This window comes from Ambystoma mexicanum, chromosome 3p (genome assembly GCF_040938575.1).
Source record: "Ambystoma mexicanum isolate Mex_15411 chromosome 3p, UKY_AmexF1_1, whole genome shotgun sequence".
Lineage (NCBI taxonomy): Eukaryota > Metazoa > Chordata > Amphibia > Caudata > Ambystomatidae > Ambystoma > Ambystoma mexicanum.
The window spans coordinates 586,926,450-586,942,778 of NC_090925.1; the positions used below are offsets into that span (position 1 = coordinate 586,926,450).

A 16,329-nucleotide genomic window follows, 5' to 3' on the forward strand; every position below is an offset into this window, starting at 1 on the left:
TAATGCATCCAGCCACCTGTATCACTGCTACTGGCATACTGCACCTTCATTTTTATTTTTGGACGCTATAGGCCTACTACCTGAATTTCAAAGTGGTTGCTACCAGCCTAATGCCAACATTTTTCTTGTTGGACGCTAATAGCCGATTGTTTTAATTTTCTTTGTTGCTTGCTTGCAGCCTATTGCCTACATTGTTCTTGTTGGTCGCTACTGGCCCACTGCGACTTCATACTTATTGTTGGTTGCTGTTGTCATATAGCATCTTAAGGTTTATTGTTTGTCACTACTGACCTACCAAATTTGTATTCTTTATTTGTTAACACTACCGGCCTATTGCCGATGTGTTTATTGTTGGCCACTATTAGCCTAATTGCTGCTTTTTTCTTGATAGTTAATACTCGCCTACTGCATGATCCTTTTTCTTGTCGGTTGCTACCAGCCTATTGACTAAATTGGCATTGTTGGTCACTACCAGCCTACTGCTCCTTAACTTTTATTGTTGGATGTTACCAACTACTACATCCATAGTGTAGAGCAGCCAGGCTTAAGACTACTCTTTCCTGGTACCACTCACACCTGTAAAGATCGAGAGCCTCAAATGCCTACTCCCACTGCACTCCCCCCCTCCTTGTGCTCCATCAGGTAGCCACCCCTGCAATTCTCTCCCTATTCCCCTCTGCTCATCATGGTCCTACCTATGCTACTCCTCTTATTTACTGTTCACTCCCTCCAGATCTCGCTCTCTCTCCTGGGGCCTCTGCCCACTGCCCACATACATCCCACCACATCCTCTGCTCTGCTCCCCTCATCTCTACATCCATCATACTCCGATGTCCGCTCTGGCTGCCACTGTATCTCCATCTTACTTACTCCAACCTCATATACCCCTGTAAACAGACCCAGGTACCCTGTAGGTCCCAATCCACCTGTAAGAAAACGTATTTTTCTCACTAATCACTTTGACCCACATTACTCCAGACTCTCTGTGATGGCAATCGGAGAAGCCCGGATCCCCCATGACACATGCCACTCTGAAAGCACTCCACACTGACTTTGCTACATTCTCTCACTCCCCTTGTTTCTCTAAAAAAGGTGTTGGTGTTGGTCTCATGATCAACAAGATCACACCATCGGCCCCTCCTCTCCTTATGACTTCACTCCCTCATCATTCGAGCACATCTCCATTCAACTACTGGTGCCCCTCTCTTTCTTACTATCCTGCTCATCTACTGCCCACCTGGCAGCCTTAAACTCCTTTTCTCTGACCTCATTGTCATAATAAGCAAACCTAGTCTCTCCAGTAACCATGCGCACCAACTTCAACTTGCTTTAACCCTCTTTGACTACTCGCAGGTCAACCTAGAATGTATATGTTGTCCACTTGCACACAAGATAACACGTTGGACCTCATTCTCCTGTTCTCCATTCTTGACTACTGTGCTCCCCCTCTGACCAGTCATTCATCCACTTTACCATCTGCAGCCCCCCTACACTCTCTCTTCCAACTCCCTCCTCTCTCAGCAAAGAGAAATTCAAGCCTAACCCCATAATCCCTTATATTGAACAAAACCAAAGTTGTGCTTTAAGCTCTCGCTCCTCCACTTGTCCACTCTATTGTACTTGACTTAATTGAATTCAACACCACACTTCTAATGACTTTAATGATCACTATCCAGCTCGCTTCTTCATCCTCTTCTCTGTGCGATTCAAACAACACCTGAGAACAAACATATGTCGCTACTTAGCCGCCGGTGCAAACATTTCTCCCCCACTCATCTGACCCTCGTGAGTGCTCTCAACTTTGCCAAATCCTCGTATTACACAAATCTGTTCTCCTCTGTCCACTCACACCCTCACAAACTATCGATAGCACACCTACTTCCCTCCCAAGAACCAGTCCATATCTTCTTTTCTCTGGTGGTGAGTTGGCCACCTACTTCTATCCTCATCAATTGCCTTCGTCTTGATTGGAATGTCAGGTCCCACCCGAGATTGGATCGCCTCTTTCCGGGACTATATATCGAAACATATCAGATTGGGGCCTTTTACCTCACCTTCTCACATCCTTGGCTGTGGTGATATCTCAGGGGTCAGTTCTCTCCCCTCTGTTCTTCAAAAGGGCATGCGCCCCCTTGCAGACCTCATCCGAAGATCTGGTGAACATTCCAAATGTACAAAGTGACAGAGAGCTATCTACAAGGCATGCATCTTTACCAACAGACTTCACTTCTACCTCCTAATTAATGACTTACGTTTTTCCAGCTGCCTCAAGAGCATTCACAGATGAACCTATTGAGAATCTGATTACTATTGAAGGGACAGTGAATGGCTTTCAAATGCTGACACTTCATGATCTTTCATTAGCGGATACAAAAAACGTAATACTAAGTTTGAAACCTACAAAGTGCCATGGACATCCTAGTAACTCCAAGGTTATTAAATATTGTGCCAAAAATTCTGTCGCCCTTGATCATGAACATCATGACCAGATCTATTCAATCCCCTACTGTACCTGATAGCCTAAAGTAGGTTAGAGTTACCCTGTTATTAAAGAAGCCTTCCCTGAATCTTGATTATCCAGGCAACAACAGGCCAATTGCCAAAGTCCCATTTCGCTTAAAGATGCTGGATAAGGCCTCCAAAAATCAAATCCAGGAGCATCCGTAAATGGGTTCTATGTCTATTCATCCCCAGGTTTATCTTCGCTGCTTTTTTTGCTGAAAATGTTTGCTGAAAAAATGCATTGAATTTTTATTTTTAATTTTAAATTTTCTTTATTTGGGGGGTCCCCCCATACCCTCCTCCCCTATTATTTATTCCCTATACCCCACACTACTCCTTAATAGCCCTCCTCCATATTTTCTGATGATTTCCTTTTGCAAAAATGTTTCATCAAATAGTGGCGTGAAAAAAGAACCCCGGACCCCTGAAATGCAGCAAATACTGAGGAATAGGCAATCAGCTTTCCTACTTTTCAGAGGTACATAAATGGCTCTTCTGATCATTAAAGATACACTTTTTAAAATTTCGGATGAAGGGCATACAGGTAGACTGATGCTGCTTTATCATTCTGCCGGATTGACACCCTCAACCATTCTATTTTGTTGAATTGACTAAGGATGTCGGCTACGGTATCTGAAGCTTCAGCAGAATGGTTTCCTTTTTTACTAACAGAACTTCAAGCGTGAAAATAAAAGAATATCTGGTTACATGCAATTATAACTAATGAAATAATAACTAATTCCAAAATAACAAATACAAAATAACTAATTCCAAAATAACAAATATTTTTTCGTTGTTTTTGGGGGTATTCCCCCCAAAGCCCTCCCGTTTTTTAATAATAATTTCCCCTAACCCCAAAACCACTATTCCCTCTTACAACCCCATTTTTAGTTTTTTTCAAAATTAGTAATTTTACATTAGTTGTTTTGTATTCGATATAATCACTGCATACCGAATATCTGACTGAAGTTTTTACTTGTGGCCTTGTGGAGTCCTGCAAGGCCCATGTGCCTCACCCTTGCTATGGTTGCTATGTCAAGCTGCATGTCCTGTTGATTGAGCTGGGTGTTCCATTTTAAAAGTATGCTGATGACACATAGATCATTTTATAGGTATCCGGATTTTATAATGGCAATGCAGCTTTTATCCATTCCACGTTTCACACTATTTGCGCATTGAATGTCATTAGATTGGTTAGGCTTGAACCAATCCAATACGGAAATCTTTTTTTTTATCCCTCCTTCTCATGCTCTTGTGAAAGAACTTCCCAGGTCTGTGGGTATCTCTGGCTCTGATTCCAAAATTCAAATATCAGATCAAGTAAAATCGAATAGTATGATGCTCGATTGTTTTGTCATTAGTTCCACAAATCAGTGATATAACAAGCTTTACTGATTATTATTTAATGATTATAAAGCAAATACGAGTGCTCAAAAGAAGGCTGTGCCACTCTTTCACAGGGTATCATAAGGGCCAAATTAGACGATTACAATTGACTTTATGCAGAGCTGCCCAAAAAGTCCATTCAACGTTTTCAAATGCTTCAGAATGCTGCATCTCACGAGGTATCAAATAGCAGTAGGCAAGCACATATTACTCGAGTATTGAAAAGGCTCTACTGGCTCCTAATACAAGCCATGATTACGTTTAAACTATTGGCCTTTATCCATAAGACCATTTATGGCACAGCCTCCACCTATATGAAATAGCGGTATGCCTTGCACCGTTTTAAGAGACTTTTATGATTGTCTCTCAGTCCGTAGCTGGAAATCCCTAGGTTTAATAAATCCAGGTCATTTGGACAAATTAGTGGTTGTCAAATTATGGAACAACCTACTCCTGGATATCAGGTAGATATCGACTCGTTTTGAATTTAGAAAGAAACTAAAGACCTGCTCTTTGAATTATATTGATCATTCTCTTATCTATCTTCTTTTTCTATTATCGTTTGGTCGAGCACTGGGAAATCTTATGGTTGTAGCGCATATGTGCAGTGTTCTAACAGAAACAGAAATAGAAATAGCTGGATGAAGAATAATAAACTGGACTTACATAGGAAAAGGTCAGAAATTCTTAGCTTTGGCATTCAACACTCCTCTTCCCTCTCATTCGTCTGACCTAAAGAGCTCTCCCCAGCACCAAGCCCAAAGTTGTTCGCCAAAAACCTTGGGGTCGCTATCAACGGCAAGATATCCATGGCCATATAATTAAACACAGTGGTTAGAAACTGCAAATACTACCTTGGATTCACAAGACATATTTCCCCTGTGGAGCCTGCTCATCAGCAAGCTGTTCTTATCCAAGCCATGATTCTTTCCAGGCTCGGCTATGCAAATGCATTCAACATTGGCCTCCATAATTATCTTCTGGACAATTAACAAGGATTTCCAAAAAAGCAACCAGGCTCATCTTCCACTTCGCCCCCACACACACAACAGCACTGCATTGAAGCAGTTGCATTGGCTCGCCGTCATCACCTGCATCATGTTTAAACCTCTCCACACTACCCAATAGGCATTCATAGAAATTGACTTATTGGTATGACCACTTCAGGAAATACTGCCCAGAATGTCCCCTTCGCTCCTAAGACATCTCCTTCCTCCAGGTTCCTACTTTAAGAAATGTCAGATGTCAGCCGGGGACCTGGAAGTGGCGATTCCCAGCCCAGCTACTGAAAGACCACACGCTGAGGGAGGATCTAGAGACATGCATAGGGGAATACTTTGGGGATAATAAGGAAGGGGATACCTCTCAACAGATAAGGTGGGACGCCTTCAAGGCAACAATTAGGGGGAGGTTTATAGCGATGAAAGCTGTTAGACTCTGTGCAATGCTAAGCCCTCTGTTTACTTGCTCATTTGTCTATTTTATATTTGCATTTGTTGTGAATTGTGTTCTGTTACCTTCTGTTTTTACTCATTTCAAATTTGTTGTTAATGTTTTATATTTGAAAGGTTGATTAATTTCAACCAACCAAATAAAAAAATAAAAAAATGAAAGCAAGGCAAGACAGGGAAATAGTGCGAGTTGAACAAGACCTCGAAGAGAGACTGAAGCAGGTGATGACTCGAATGGCTCGAGCGGGGAGACAAGGAGGGGATACGGGGCAGTGAGAGGGCAACTGGAGATGATCCAGGTGTGAGCGGTGGAACGCTCCTTGCTGTCTCTCAAACAGAGGTATTATATCAAAACAAACAAGGTGGATAGATTATTGACGAGGATGATGAAAAGGGAGGAAAAAGCTAAGACCATCCTGCAAATCCAGGTAGAGAGAGGGGGATGAGCAGAGACATAGAAGATATTACCAGGGAATTTGGGAAGTTCTACGCTAAACTGTACGCCTCTGAGGGGGTATCTGAGGACGAGCAGAAACCATACTTGGCCACCAGGCCGCTAACACAAATCTCTGGGCAGGAAAGGCAGACATTGGAACAGGAGATAATGGTTGAAGAGATGAGGAAAGCTATTGCTTCCCTACCCATTAACAAGTCCCCGGGCCCCGACGGATTTACCTCAGAGTTTTATAAGGCCTTTAGAGAGTTGCTACTTCCGCACATGGTTTCACTGTTTGACAAAATAGGAAGAACAGAGAAGGTCACGTCGTCTATGGAGGAGTCAAAAGTAGTCCTGGTGACCAATCAGGGCAGAGACCTCTCGGGCCTGCGCCTCATACAGACCGATTGCCCTGATCAACGTGGAAGACCAAGATTTATGCCAAAATCCTGGCGAATCGTTTGGAAGAGGTCCGCCCCAGTTGATGCTTCCAGATCAGTCCGGCTTGATAAAGGGACGGCAAATGAGCGACAACATGAGGAAGGTAGCCCATCTTATAGATAAAGCCAGCAAAAGTGGAGCACCAGTCCTTCTGCTCGCCCTGGACGCAGAAAAGGCTTCTGACAGTGTCGAATGGCAATTCCTGTTCCCTACAATGCAGAAGATGGGGTTTGGGGAGAGGTCTTTCTCCAGAATCAAGGCCAATAATAAGAACCCATCAATACGCTTGGCAATTAATGGCCAGCTGTCACCCATCATCAAAGTCCAGCGAGGTACAAAATAGGGCTGCCCTCTGTCACCTCTGCTGTATGCGATTCACCTGGAACCTCTATTAGGTACATTTAGGGCAAACAGGGAGATAAGGGGTATATCTTTTGGGGACACGGAACACAAAATAGCCACGTATCTGGATGACATGCTACTAGCGATACATGAGCCCTGAAAAGTCACTGAGGGTACTGGAAGGCGGGCTGCAGGAATTTCGGGGAGTGGCAGGGCTAAAAATGTACACCCATAAATCCAAAATACTAAACCTGACATACGGAAGCTGCAATTAGAAAGGAATACCCACACTGATGGGCGGGGAAGGGTATAAAATATCTGGGGTCCTCTTCACCAACAATGGCGGGAGCAAACTACCTGCCTCTCCTAAAATAGTGGATTGGGGCCTGTTGAACGTTATGTGGATGGGTAGAATTAACATACTTAGGATGGCAGTGCTACCCCAGATTCTATACCACTTTATGACTCTCTCGATACAGGTCCCTTGGCCCTTCTTCCGGGCCCTGCGAAGGTACACGGGGAGGTTTGTGTGGAACCAAAAAAAAACAAGAGTGGCACAGCAAGTCATGATGGTGCCCAGAAATGCAGGAGGAATGGGACAACCCGACTTCCGGATTTACTACCTGGCGGGGCAGATAAAGGGTTTGGCGGGAGTGGTTGATGGATGATAGGGGCAAGCTATGGAGGGCAATGGACGAGGTGGTGGTAGGAGGGAAGCTAAAGGAGGTGTTATGGAAACCGAAGGTAGACAGGCCGGCTAGCATGTATTGAAGTGGTATAGTCATTGCGGTGTGGGAGCCCTGGGATGAGCTGGTGGAGAAAGCCAGATTCACACCATTCTCATCCCTAGGTACCCCCATATTTGACAACCCACAGTTCACACGAGGGTTGGGAGGGAGAGGATTTCACGCCTGGCAAGATGGTGAGTGCCAAAAACCTCAGGACCTGTTAGACGGGAACAAAATCAAAACCTTTAACCAATGTAAAGAGGATTTTGGGCCGAGGGAGGTGGAAAGGTACAGATACATCCAACTATAGCACTGGGTGATGCAGGGCCCAGTGAGGGAAGGAGCGACAAGGGCATTGACCCAATTTGAAAGATACCTTGTGATAGAGAGGGGGAACACCCACGTAGTGTGGGCAATTTATTCACAGGCCAAGCAAGGAGAGGAGGCAGGGGTAAGAAGATACATGAGCAAATGGAAGGACTCAACAGCTCAGACAGTTGAGGAGCAAGACTGGCACCAGCTTTGGAGATGCATCCCAAAACTAACTAGATCCCTTCAAAGCCAGGAAGGTGGGTGAAGCTGATGTTGCAGTGGCACCTGATCCCGGTGAGGCTGAATAAGAGCTATGAAGCGGTTGTAAGGATGTGCTGGAAGCAGGGGTGTTGCTAGGTCTGGAAAAGACCTGGGGCTACGATCATGTCGGAACTGTCAGGACTGGGGGCTAGCTAGTCTTTTGGCTGTAGCTCCTGAGATTCTATCAGGGGCTACAACCAAAAGACCATGGGCTATAGCCCCCTTAGCCACCCCCTAGCAACGCCTCTGGCTGGAAGGATTGTGGAAGGGAAAGTGACATGGGGCCACATTTGGTGGGAATACCAACGGATTGAGAAGTTCTGGGGTACAATTTACAAAGCTCTAGAGACGACCCTGGGGATAATTATAAAGGGAAACAAAGGACTGGTGCTGCTGGGGATGAGGGCTAGCGTGGAGGACCTATCCTCAAGAGCTGAAAGGAAAGTGTATGCAATAACGCTGATGGCGGGGCACTCACCCTGGTGCAGAAGTGGAAATCAAGAGATCCCCCCCTTGGTACACAAATGGGTGGGGAGGATGTGGAATTTCGTAGCACTTGAGTGGGTGACATACTCACTACAAGGGGACCACCAGGGATTCCTCACAGACTGCAGACCGCGGGCCAAACTCGGGGGAAAGCGGGCAAGGGGGAGGGGGGGCAGGTTGTTACATGTTTTTGTTGAAAATTCAATAAAAACTTATTTAAAAAAAGAAACGTCATATGTGGTGCCACAGGCTCACAATTCTTCATCAAAGGTTTCTAACAACCTCCCATTACATCTTGTGAATGAAAACAATTCACTTTGGTTCTGTAAACACCAAAAGACCTTTCTCTTCACCTTGGCTTACTGAACCTGTCTTTGTGCCAACACCCATATCAATCTATTCCCTGGCTCACCATATTCGAAATAAAGCAAAAATGTTTCACATGAATGCACAACAAATGCTAATAAATAAACGAATAAAAGAATAGACCAGGGGAGGAATTCTGTGGAGCAACATATACAGGGCTGAGGTTCTCAAAAGGCCCAGCCAGGAGATCATGTTAATGTTTGAGGTAGCAGGGGTGCACCGAAAAGTGGAACAGAGAGAGAAGGAGAGGTGACAGCTGCCCCGGAGAAGGAAGATGAGGGGAGCCAATGTTCCAGGAGAAGGCCCTGCTCCCTGGCAACCCAGCAATTTGAAATTCCCCACACAATGTTGGCTGGAGATGGAGATGGACAACTCCATCCTCCAGCTCATTGAGGCTGAAATATACTCAAGCATCTAAATACTGACTGACAATACCCCATTTAAATAAGCTCCTGACAATCCTGCACTTTTATGATGCTGTGACATTTGGGTGCATTACTGGACTGCTGCACGGCATGTCATTAATCAACATTCTCCATGGTCCTGAGTAAGGTTCTGGGTGCCTTCTTTCCCCATGTGAATAGGTAAGTCTCCCTCCCCACCACAAAGGTTGGCATCACTTTTACCAAACCCAGCTTCTTTTTCCACTTTTGGCTTTCTTTATGTACTAAGGGCACTCAACTGCACTCATATTTCATGTATTTCCTACCAAACAAGAGGGCCGTTTTTTGGTAACCAAAACAGCAGCACAAGATCAATATGCAGAGAGCATGCAACACCATCCTGTCCATAACACACTTCTGTTCAAAGTTTCTTGAATTAGCACACTATTTTATGATCCTGCAGAACAGCACCCTAGCAAGGTTCATTGGCGACTTACAGCCAACCCACCCCAGACATGACTGCTAGGTTTGTCACAGGAGGAACTCACTATGATCCACATTGTGTCCCCTACTTTACCCCTTTCCTTCCCCAAATAGATTTCTATCCCCACACTTCCCCCACTCCTATGGTGTAAAATGAGGACTAACATGTCAATCATATGTACAGGGATGAGTGGTAGAAAATTAAAGCCATTCGCGTTCACTGTCTTTATAATGCACCTGATTAAGTACAAATGTCTGCGTATTGTATCAATATGACCCAATACAATGAAATCCTAAATGTGACTGTGGATACCCACTCCTGCTATGGTTTCCTACCCCCATCCAGAAACCAAGGTATGAGGATGAAAATAGCTATTACCAAGCACAGATGCAAACCCGTGCCTCCTTAGCAGAGAAATGTAGGGTCCTGATGACCCGTTACAGTACCTCTGTATCAGACATGCAATGCACTACTTTAGTGCCCATGGAAGATTGGCAAGATTTCTATCCTGTGCTGCAGGTTGCATGGCCACACCTTAAATGGCAGGAGCCACACAGTGATCTGGAGAAGGAGGAGCATCCACTGTGATGCGCAGAATGGGAAACACATGTATCAGGGCTGTTTGTGCGATATTTGGAGGAATACTATAGTTATGAGCACACATGACAAGAGGTGAAAATGGTGTTCTTATTACATTTCTAGCCCCTTTTCCTGTAATTATAGCAATGGATACCCTCAGTTTGTTTTTGTACCAGGCACTTGCCTAACTATTGTCTAGACCTCCCCACCACCTTAGCCCAACAATATCTCCCTCCCCTAAATCCAACAACACCCTTGTGCCCTACCCCCACTATCACCCCATCTCCCCTAGACCCAACAACCCAGTAACTCTCGCCCACTGCATTGCCATTTTCTGCTCAAATTTCCAGAGCTACGCTGACGACACTCAACACATTTTCAGGCTGCCCTCGGCCACCTCCTCTCCCTCTCTCATCTCTGATTGCCTAACTGCCATTCAAGATTGGTGTGCCGCCAATGATCTTTTTCTGGATGCCAGCAAGACGGAGATCCTCCGCATTGGCACACCTTCACCATCCTTTCCCCTCATTCTCTGGCCGGCCGTCCTTGGCCCTCCTCCTACCCCCACCTGGGAGGCTAAGAAGCTCAGGGTCATCTTTGACTCCACACTTTCCTTCTCCGCCCACATCTCTGATGTCTCTAAAAAGTCAAACTTGCCACTGCACCTCCTCAGAGGTACTCTGCCTTTCTTCTGCTTCCCCCAGAAGCTCATTGTCTTCCAAGTTCTGGTTCTCTCTAGGTTGGACTATTGTAACAGCCTCTTTCTAAATGTACCTGCCTCTACTCTCTGCCCTCTGCAACTAATCCGGAACAGGACTGCAAGACTTGTCCTTGGCTTCAAGCCCTGGGATCGTATCTCTCCAGCTCTGAAATCTCTCCATTGGCTCCCAGTAGATGCAAGGATTAAATTCAAAACCCTCTGCATTGTCCACATGGCTTTCTGGGGCCTGGGTCCAAAATACCTTCAGCTCTCCCTCCGCAAATACCTCCCCTCTCCGGCTCTTCGCTCCTCTACCTCTAACTCCCTCAGGGTCAGTTGTTTTTCAAAGAAACAAGCTGGGAGTAGATATCTGTCTTCAGCTGGTGCCTCCCTCTGGAACAACCTCCCTGCCACTCTAAAACTTGAGGAGGACCATCTCTGGTTCCGGAAGCACCTCAAGACCTTCCTCTTTGCTTCTGCCTTCTCTCCCCCTCTCCCCTGCTGATCTGTTCTCTCTTGGCACCATGCACCTGGCCACCATCTGTCCTCCGGGCCCAGGTAACTGCTCACCCTGCCACCCTCCTGCACTGCCTCCGGGCCATCCCTTGCACTGAGATCTGTATCTATACCCATACAGCCCCCCCTTTTTCTGCCTGCCCTTATCAGACCTGCCCTGTTTGCTGCCTTAAACCCAGCACTTGACACTTGCTGGCTGCACTACCACTGTTTGTTGCCTTTATTATTATTAGTTTTTTTTATTATTATTTATCTGTTTCTCCTTTGCTCGCACTTTCCACTTCTCCCCCTTCCATGCACTTTTCCCCTCCCCCTGTCCCATGCACTTGCACGTTCTCAATGTCACTGGGCCTAGTAAGGTCGTTGTTTTGTTCTTCCCTGTTCCCCTCCCTTGCCTTGTCGTGCTCTGAAACAATTGTGTATGAGCGTGATAGAAATAAAATATCAATATCAATAACAACACACAAAACGGCTATGAGGGACTCTATCCCTCCCAATGCCCCTGCACAAATTGACCCATTTAGGGGGAGTTGCCTGGGAACTCAGCAGCATGCGAGGACTTCTGATGAGGCTGATGGTGGTTGAGTCCTGTACTGGGGAGACCAAAGGGGTGGACCAAAGGGGTGGGTATGGACCTGCCGTTCCCAGTCTTATGTGCAAAAGCTTGCTTTCTCCTCTCCAGGAGAGAGAACCGCTTTAAAATGTCCTCTCCACTGGTTCTGGAGAGTTGATGTTACTGGCACACACTCATGCACCTGTACTGTTTTGATAAGTACTGCTACACCTTCTTTTCCAGACTATCAATTGGCGTTGCATAGTGCAAAGTCCCTTTGCAGTCTGGGCAGCCAACTGATCCTGCGTATCATGCCTCTGCTCCATTGTGCATAGCTTCTCTAAAACTACCTGGGGGTCGGAAACAAGCAGAAGGGCCCAAATAAGCCATCAGATCTGTCTATCAGACTTCTGTAGGTGAGGGGGTAGAGTCATAAACGGGGTCTACAACATCAGCACCTTCAGTCTAATCCCCCCTTTATCAATGGTTTGATCACAATGAGGATGCTGAGAAACATGAACCACACCACTGGTACATTCTTTACGATCTGTCTAATTTGGCTGTGGCAGAATTGTTCGCAGCAGAATTGACAGTGGCCAAACTGCACAAATCGATGCCACCCCATCCTCTCCCCACTTACCTTTTGCACATCCGCTTCCTTCTGATCTGCGGCCTTAGTTCAGTCCTTCTTACGCAGGTCAGTTACAACCCTTGCAGGGTCCCCTTTTCTCTTTTTTTGTTTATGTTTTTCCCGTCCCCGGCACCAATCCTCAGGAAGCGAGGGACGCCCACGCTGCCCCAAGGGCATCAATACCGAACATTTGGAGCGGGGGACACCCCGGCAACCCTTGCTCCCAAAGTTCGGTAGTGATTACCCAATTTGATCGATTTTAATCGATTGAATGGTACTGGCCGAATTCAGCATTATCTACCATTCGATCAATTAAAATCAATCCAATTGTCTAATACCCATTCGTCAAAGATTGCCTGAAGTTGATGTTCTCATCCAATACTTCCGATCGATGCCAATGACCATGGAGGGGGAGCAATTGAGGGGTTGAAGTGGTCGGTTCTCTCATTGAGGTGGTTTCCTCAGGGTCCTCGGCTGCATCTCTCCCTCTGGTAATCTGCATGGATGATGCTGCAGGGGTGTGGATGGAGTCTGTGTCAGTGTTGAGGGTGGAGGTGGCTGCGATAGTGACAGTGGATCCAGATGAGGTGGCTGTTGCCTTTGCACAGGCGGTAGCAGTAGCTACAGTGGGGGGTTGTCATTGCCAAGGTGTCCGTTCTGGTAATCTTTGGTCTGCGGTTCAGCCCAGGCTCTTGTCCCTGGAGTAGACCTCAGTGGCACTGCTTTCCCCGGATAAGGCAGCACCTGTTTGCAATGCACATGGTATATATACATTTAGTGGCTGTGCACACATGGTTCTGAGTGTGACAGGCACACATGCCATTTGGAGACCTGTCAGTTTCTCCGGTCAGCTTGTGTTTGGCCTTTAATGCCTGGTGTGTGCGCTCTGTGATCAGATAACATGCCTCGTGACATTTACAAATGTTGTCAGGGACAAACATTGTGCTCGGCAACTAAGTCCATACATGTTCCTACCCAGTGTCCAGGGATGTGTCTCGGTGAGGCCACGGCTGTGCTTTGGCAGCATTTTTCAATTGATGATATACAGCAATGCTATGACACGAGACAGGATAGGTAGATTCCATCGCATGTTTTTCCATCGAGGGAGAAATCATCAATTTTTGTCAATGAATTTTATCTCAAATGTTTGTGGGGGTGGGTTAGGGTAATAAGAAAGCTAGAGTGGGTGGGAGCCCTGCATACATTTGCATTTAAATGTCCTACAAAAACAAAGATATTCAATTAATTCTCCCTCGATGAAAAACCCCTCGAGGAACTTAGAACCAATGATAAATGTGTGAACATGTGTCAAAGGGTTGCGTGAGGTAAGTGGTTTCAGTTTAGGGCTGTGGTGGGCATGAGCACGATATGGCTCTCCAGAAGGCAAGCAATCAGCTGTGCACCTTGCTACATTAACTGCACTAGTAGAGGTGCATCTCCCCGAAATCCCTTGAGGTGTGTCATGTCTAGGGCAGACACAACATCTCCTCCTGGGGCTGAAGGAGAAGTGGTGGGACATTGCTCCCTCCAGTCACTTCTTGCGCTGTTGGGTCACAAGAGTCTGGACGCGCTGCTGAAGTTCCTTCCACCACTTCTTGACCTCTTTGGTCATACAGGGTGAGCAAAATCAGCTACAGTCTCGTCCCAGATGACTTCTCAAAGATAAGGTGCACCTGCGTTTGGGAGTCTGGACCTCCAGCTCCTGGCATGTTTTCTTTTTAGATTGAACTAGAATAAGATAGTGGAGTTCTCATGCTTCCATAAATACTTTATTGTAAGGTTCAAGATGTCAATCGCCACTTTTTAAAAATGGGTTTGATTTTGTCACCTTTTCGTAGAATTTCCACAGTATGAATCTGATATGCTAGGATAATATATTCTTAGTGTTAGCCCATGAAGGTGATTCTAACCAACTGTATTAGACAAAGAATATTGGTGTAGAAAGTATATATGGGCGTGACACTTTTTTCTAGCGTTTCTGGAGAGCTGCATATACTCCAGTAGCTTCAACAGTGGCCCCTTGTCTTTGTAATCGAAAATCCATGTCACATTCAGGTAATTTAAAACCGCCGTATCAGCGTGCAAAAGTGTTCTTCTGAAAGGTAATTGGCTAATTGCTGCTATTAAGTAATACAAACATCTTAACCTAGTATTCATTCAGCCTCTTGATTTATAATCAATATAACACTCCAGCACACTGCCCTGAACTAAATTACCTCCCTTGTCTCATTCTTTTGTAAAAAGGTAAAAACGAGTCTTAACATGTTATTCATTTTACTGGGGTGATCTGTAGAAAACTGCAATATATAAATGTTGTAATGTCAAAAATATATGTGTCGTGGTAACGCACTAGCTACTTGTTGTATTTGGGTTGAATCATGTAGGTGTTATGTGAAAAGCGTCTGAAAATATTAAGATGTATGCGTTCCTGTCTATACATTAATGGAATTCATTTTATTGAACTGAAGTTCTTCTTGCAGCTGTACAGAATGAACGCGACAGGATAAGCACGAGGAGGTCGAGCTACGAAGACAGCAGTTTGCCTTCCATCAACGTCCTGATCCAAGCAGAGGTGCTGTCCCAGCAGGTATTCCCACACTCACTCATGCAGCGCGCCACAGTGCATTGCTCAACTCACCACAACGCCAGTAGCTGTCCCAGCCTGTGACATGGGATCTGGGGCCGGAGAATCTTCTAGACTGTTCACTGTTTGTGCTAGGGTTTGTGTCAGAAACGGACCAGTCAAATGGCTCATCCTCTCAAGGTGTGTGGAAGTGTCGTTAGGAGGTGGCGCACACAGGCATGCGGAGGAAGCACTTGCACACACTTTATAGATGATATCCTAACTAATACACACACGAGTTAACAAAGTAGCAGTTCTGGAGGATATGCAAAGCCCATTAGTTAGTCAAGGAAGTCCCTTGCAGCTCCGTGTGGTCTCATCCTAGAAGAAATACCACTGGTGACTGCTCCAGTGGGTGGGTGATTTAGAGTTATTGATAGGCTTTAAATATATCATCAGTCATTACAGTATATGTAGACATGTGCAAGCCAGTGATGAAAGTGACTAGGGGTGGTGATGGTGGGGGAGGGGCGTGGGTGCAATGGCACTGTGCTACAGGGACAGAAGGTGGCTCGTAAGGGTGATCTTAAATGCAACCACTCTTAGAACGTCCTTCATTTCTGGGAAGTAGAGAAGCCTGGACATGGAGATGTGAAATTGGCAGGCAGCACAAGGTAAAGAGGAAACAGATTAGCAGAGTAGGAAGGCGTAGATGGCGAGGGAGGGAGTATGGTTAAATGCATTCGCTATGGCGGGGGTGAAAGATCGATTCAAACATAGTCAACAACTGTCCCACCAATTGTCCCAGCACCCTGCAGACCAAAGTAGCTATTGATAGAGCCAGGGCAGAAGGGGGATTTGGGGAACGGAGGCAAGACAACTTGTCAGTCACGCAATTAACTAATGAAATGCTGTAAAACAGCAAGGGGAGAGGATCATTATTGGAAACAAGCATTGGCAATGCCAACAGCTTTGGCTTTTTTGTAGGCATGGGAAAAGCATTTGCCAGGCACTTCCGTAGTGTTATTAACTCGCCATTGATGTTAGCAGGTGCAAAATGGTGTGAGTACCTGTGCAACTAATAGCATTGGCAAATGCCTAATACTCACACACAAGTCCAAACAGTAGGCTTTGTCAATGCTTGTTCTTAACAGGACTTCACTGGAAGACATACATAGTGCTTATAAAAAGTGTGGCTGAAGGCAGACC

The 16,329-nt window shown here is 45.7% G+C and overlaps 1 protein-coding gene across 3 annotated transcripts in view; it reads left to right on the forward strand.

Moving 5' to 3' along the window:
• HNF4A (hepatocyte nuclear factor 4 alpha) overlaps nucleotides 1-16,329 on the forward strand; it is an 801,419-nt gene that overhangs the window by 688,607 nt on the left and 96,483 nt on the right. For all 3 annotated transcript variants that reach the window (XM_069651329.1, XM_069651330.1, XM_069651328.1), the window contains one exon: nucleotides 15,038-15,144. In XM_069651329.1, coding sequence (XP_069507430.1) covers nucleotides 15,038-15,144 — 107 coding nt within the window. The remainder of the gene's footprint in view (nucleotides 1-15,037; nucleotides 15,145-16,329) is intronic.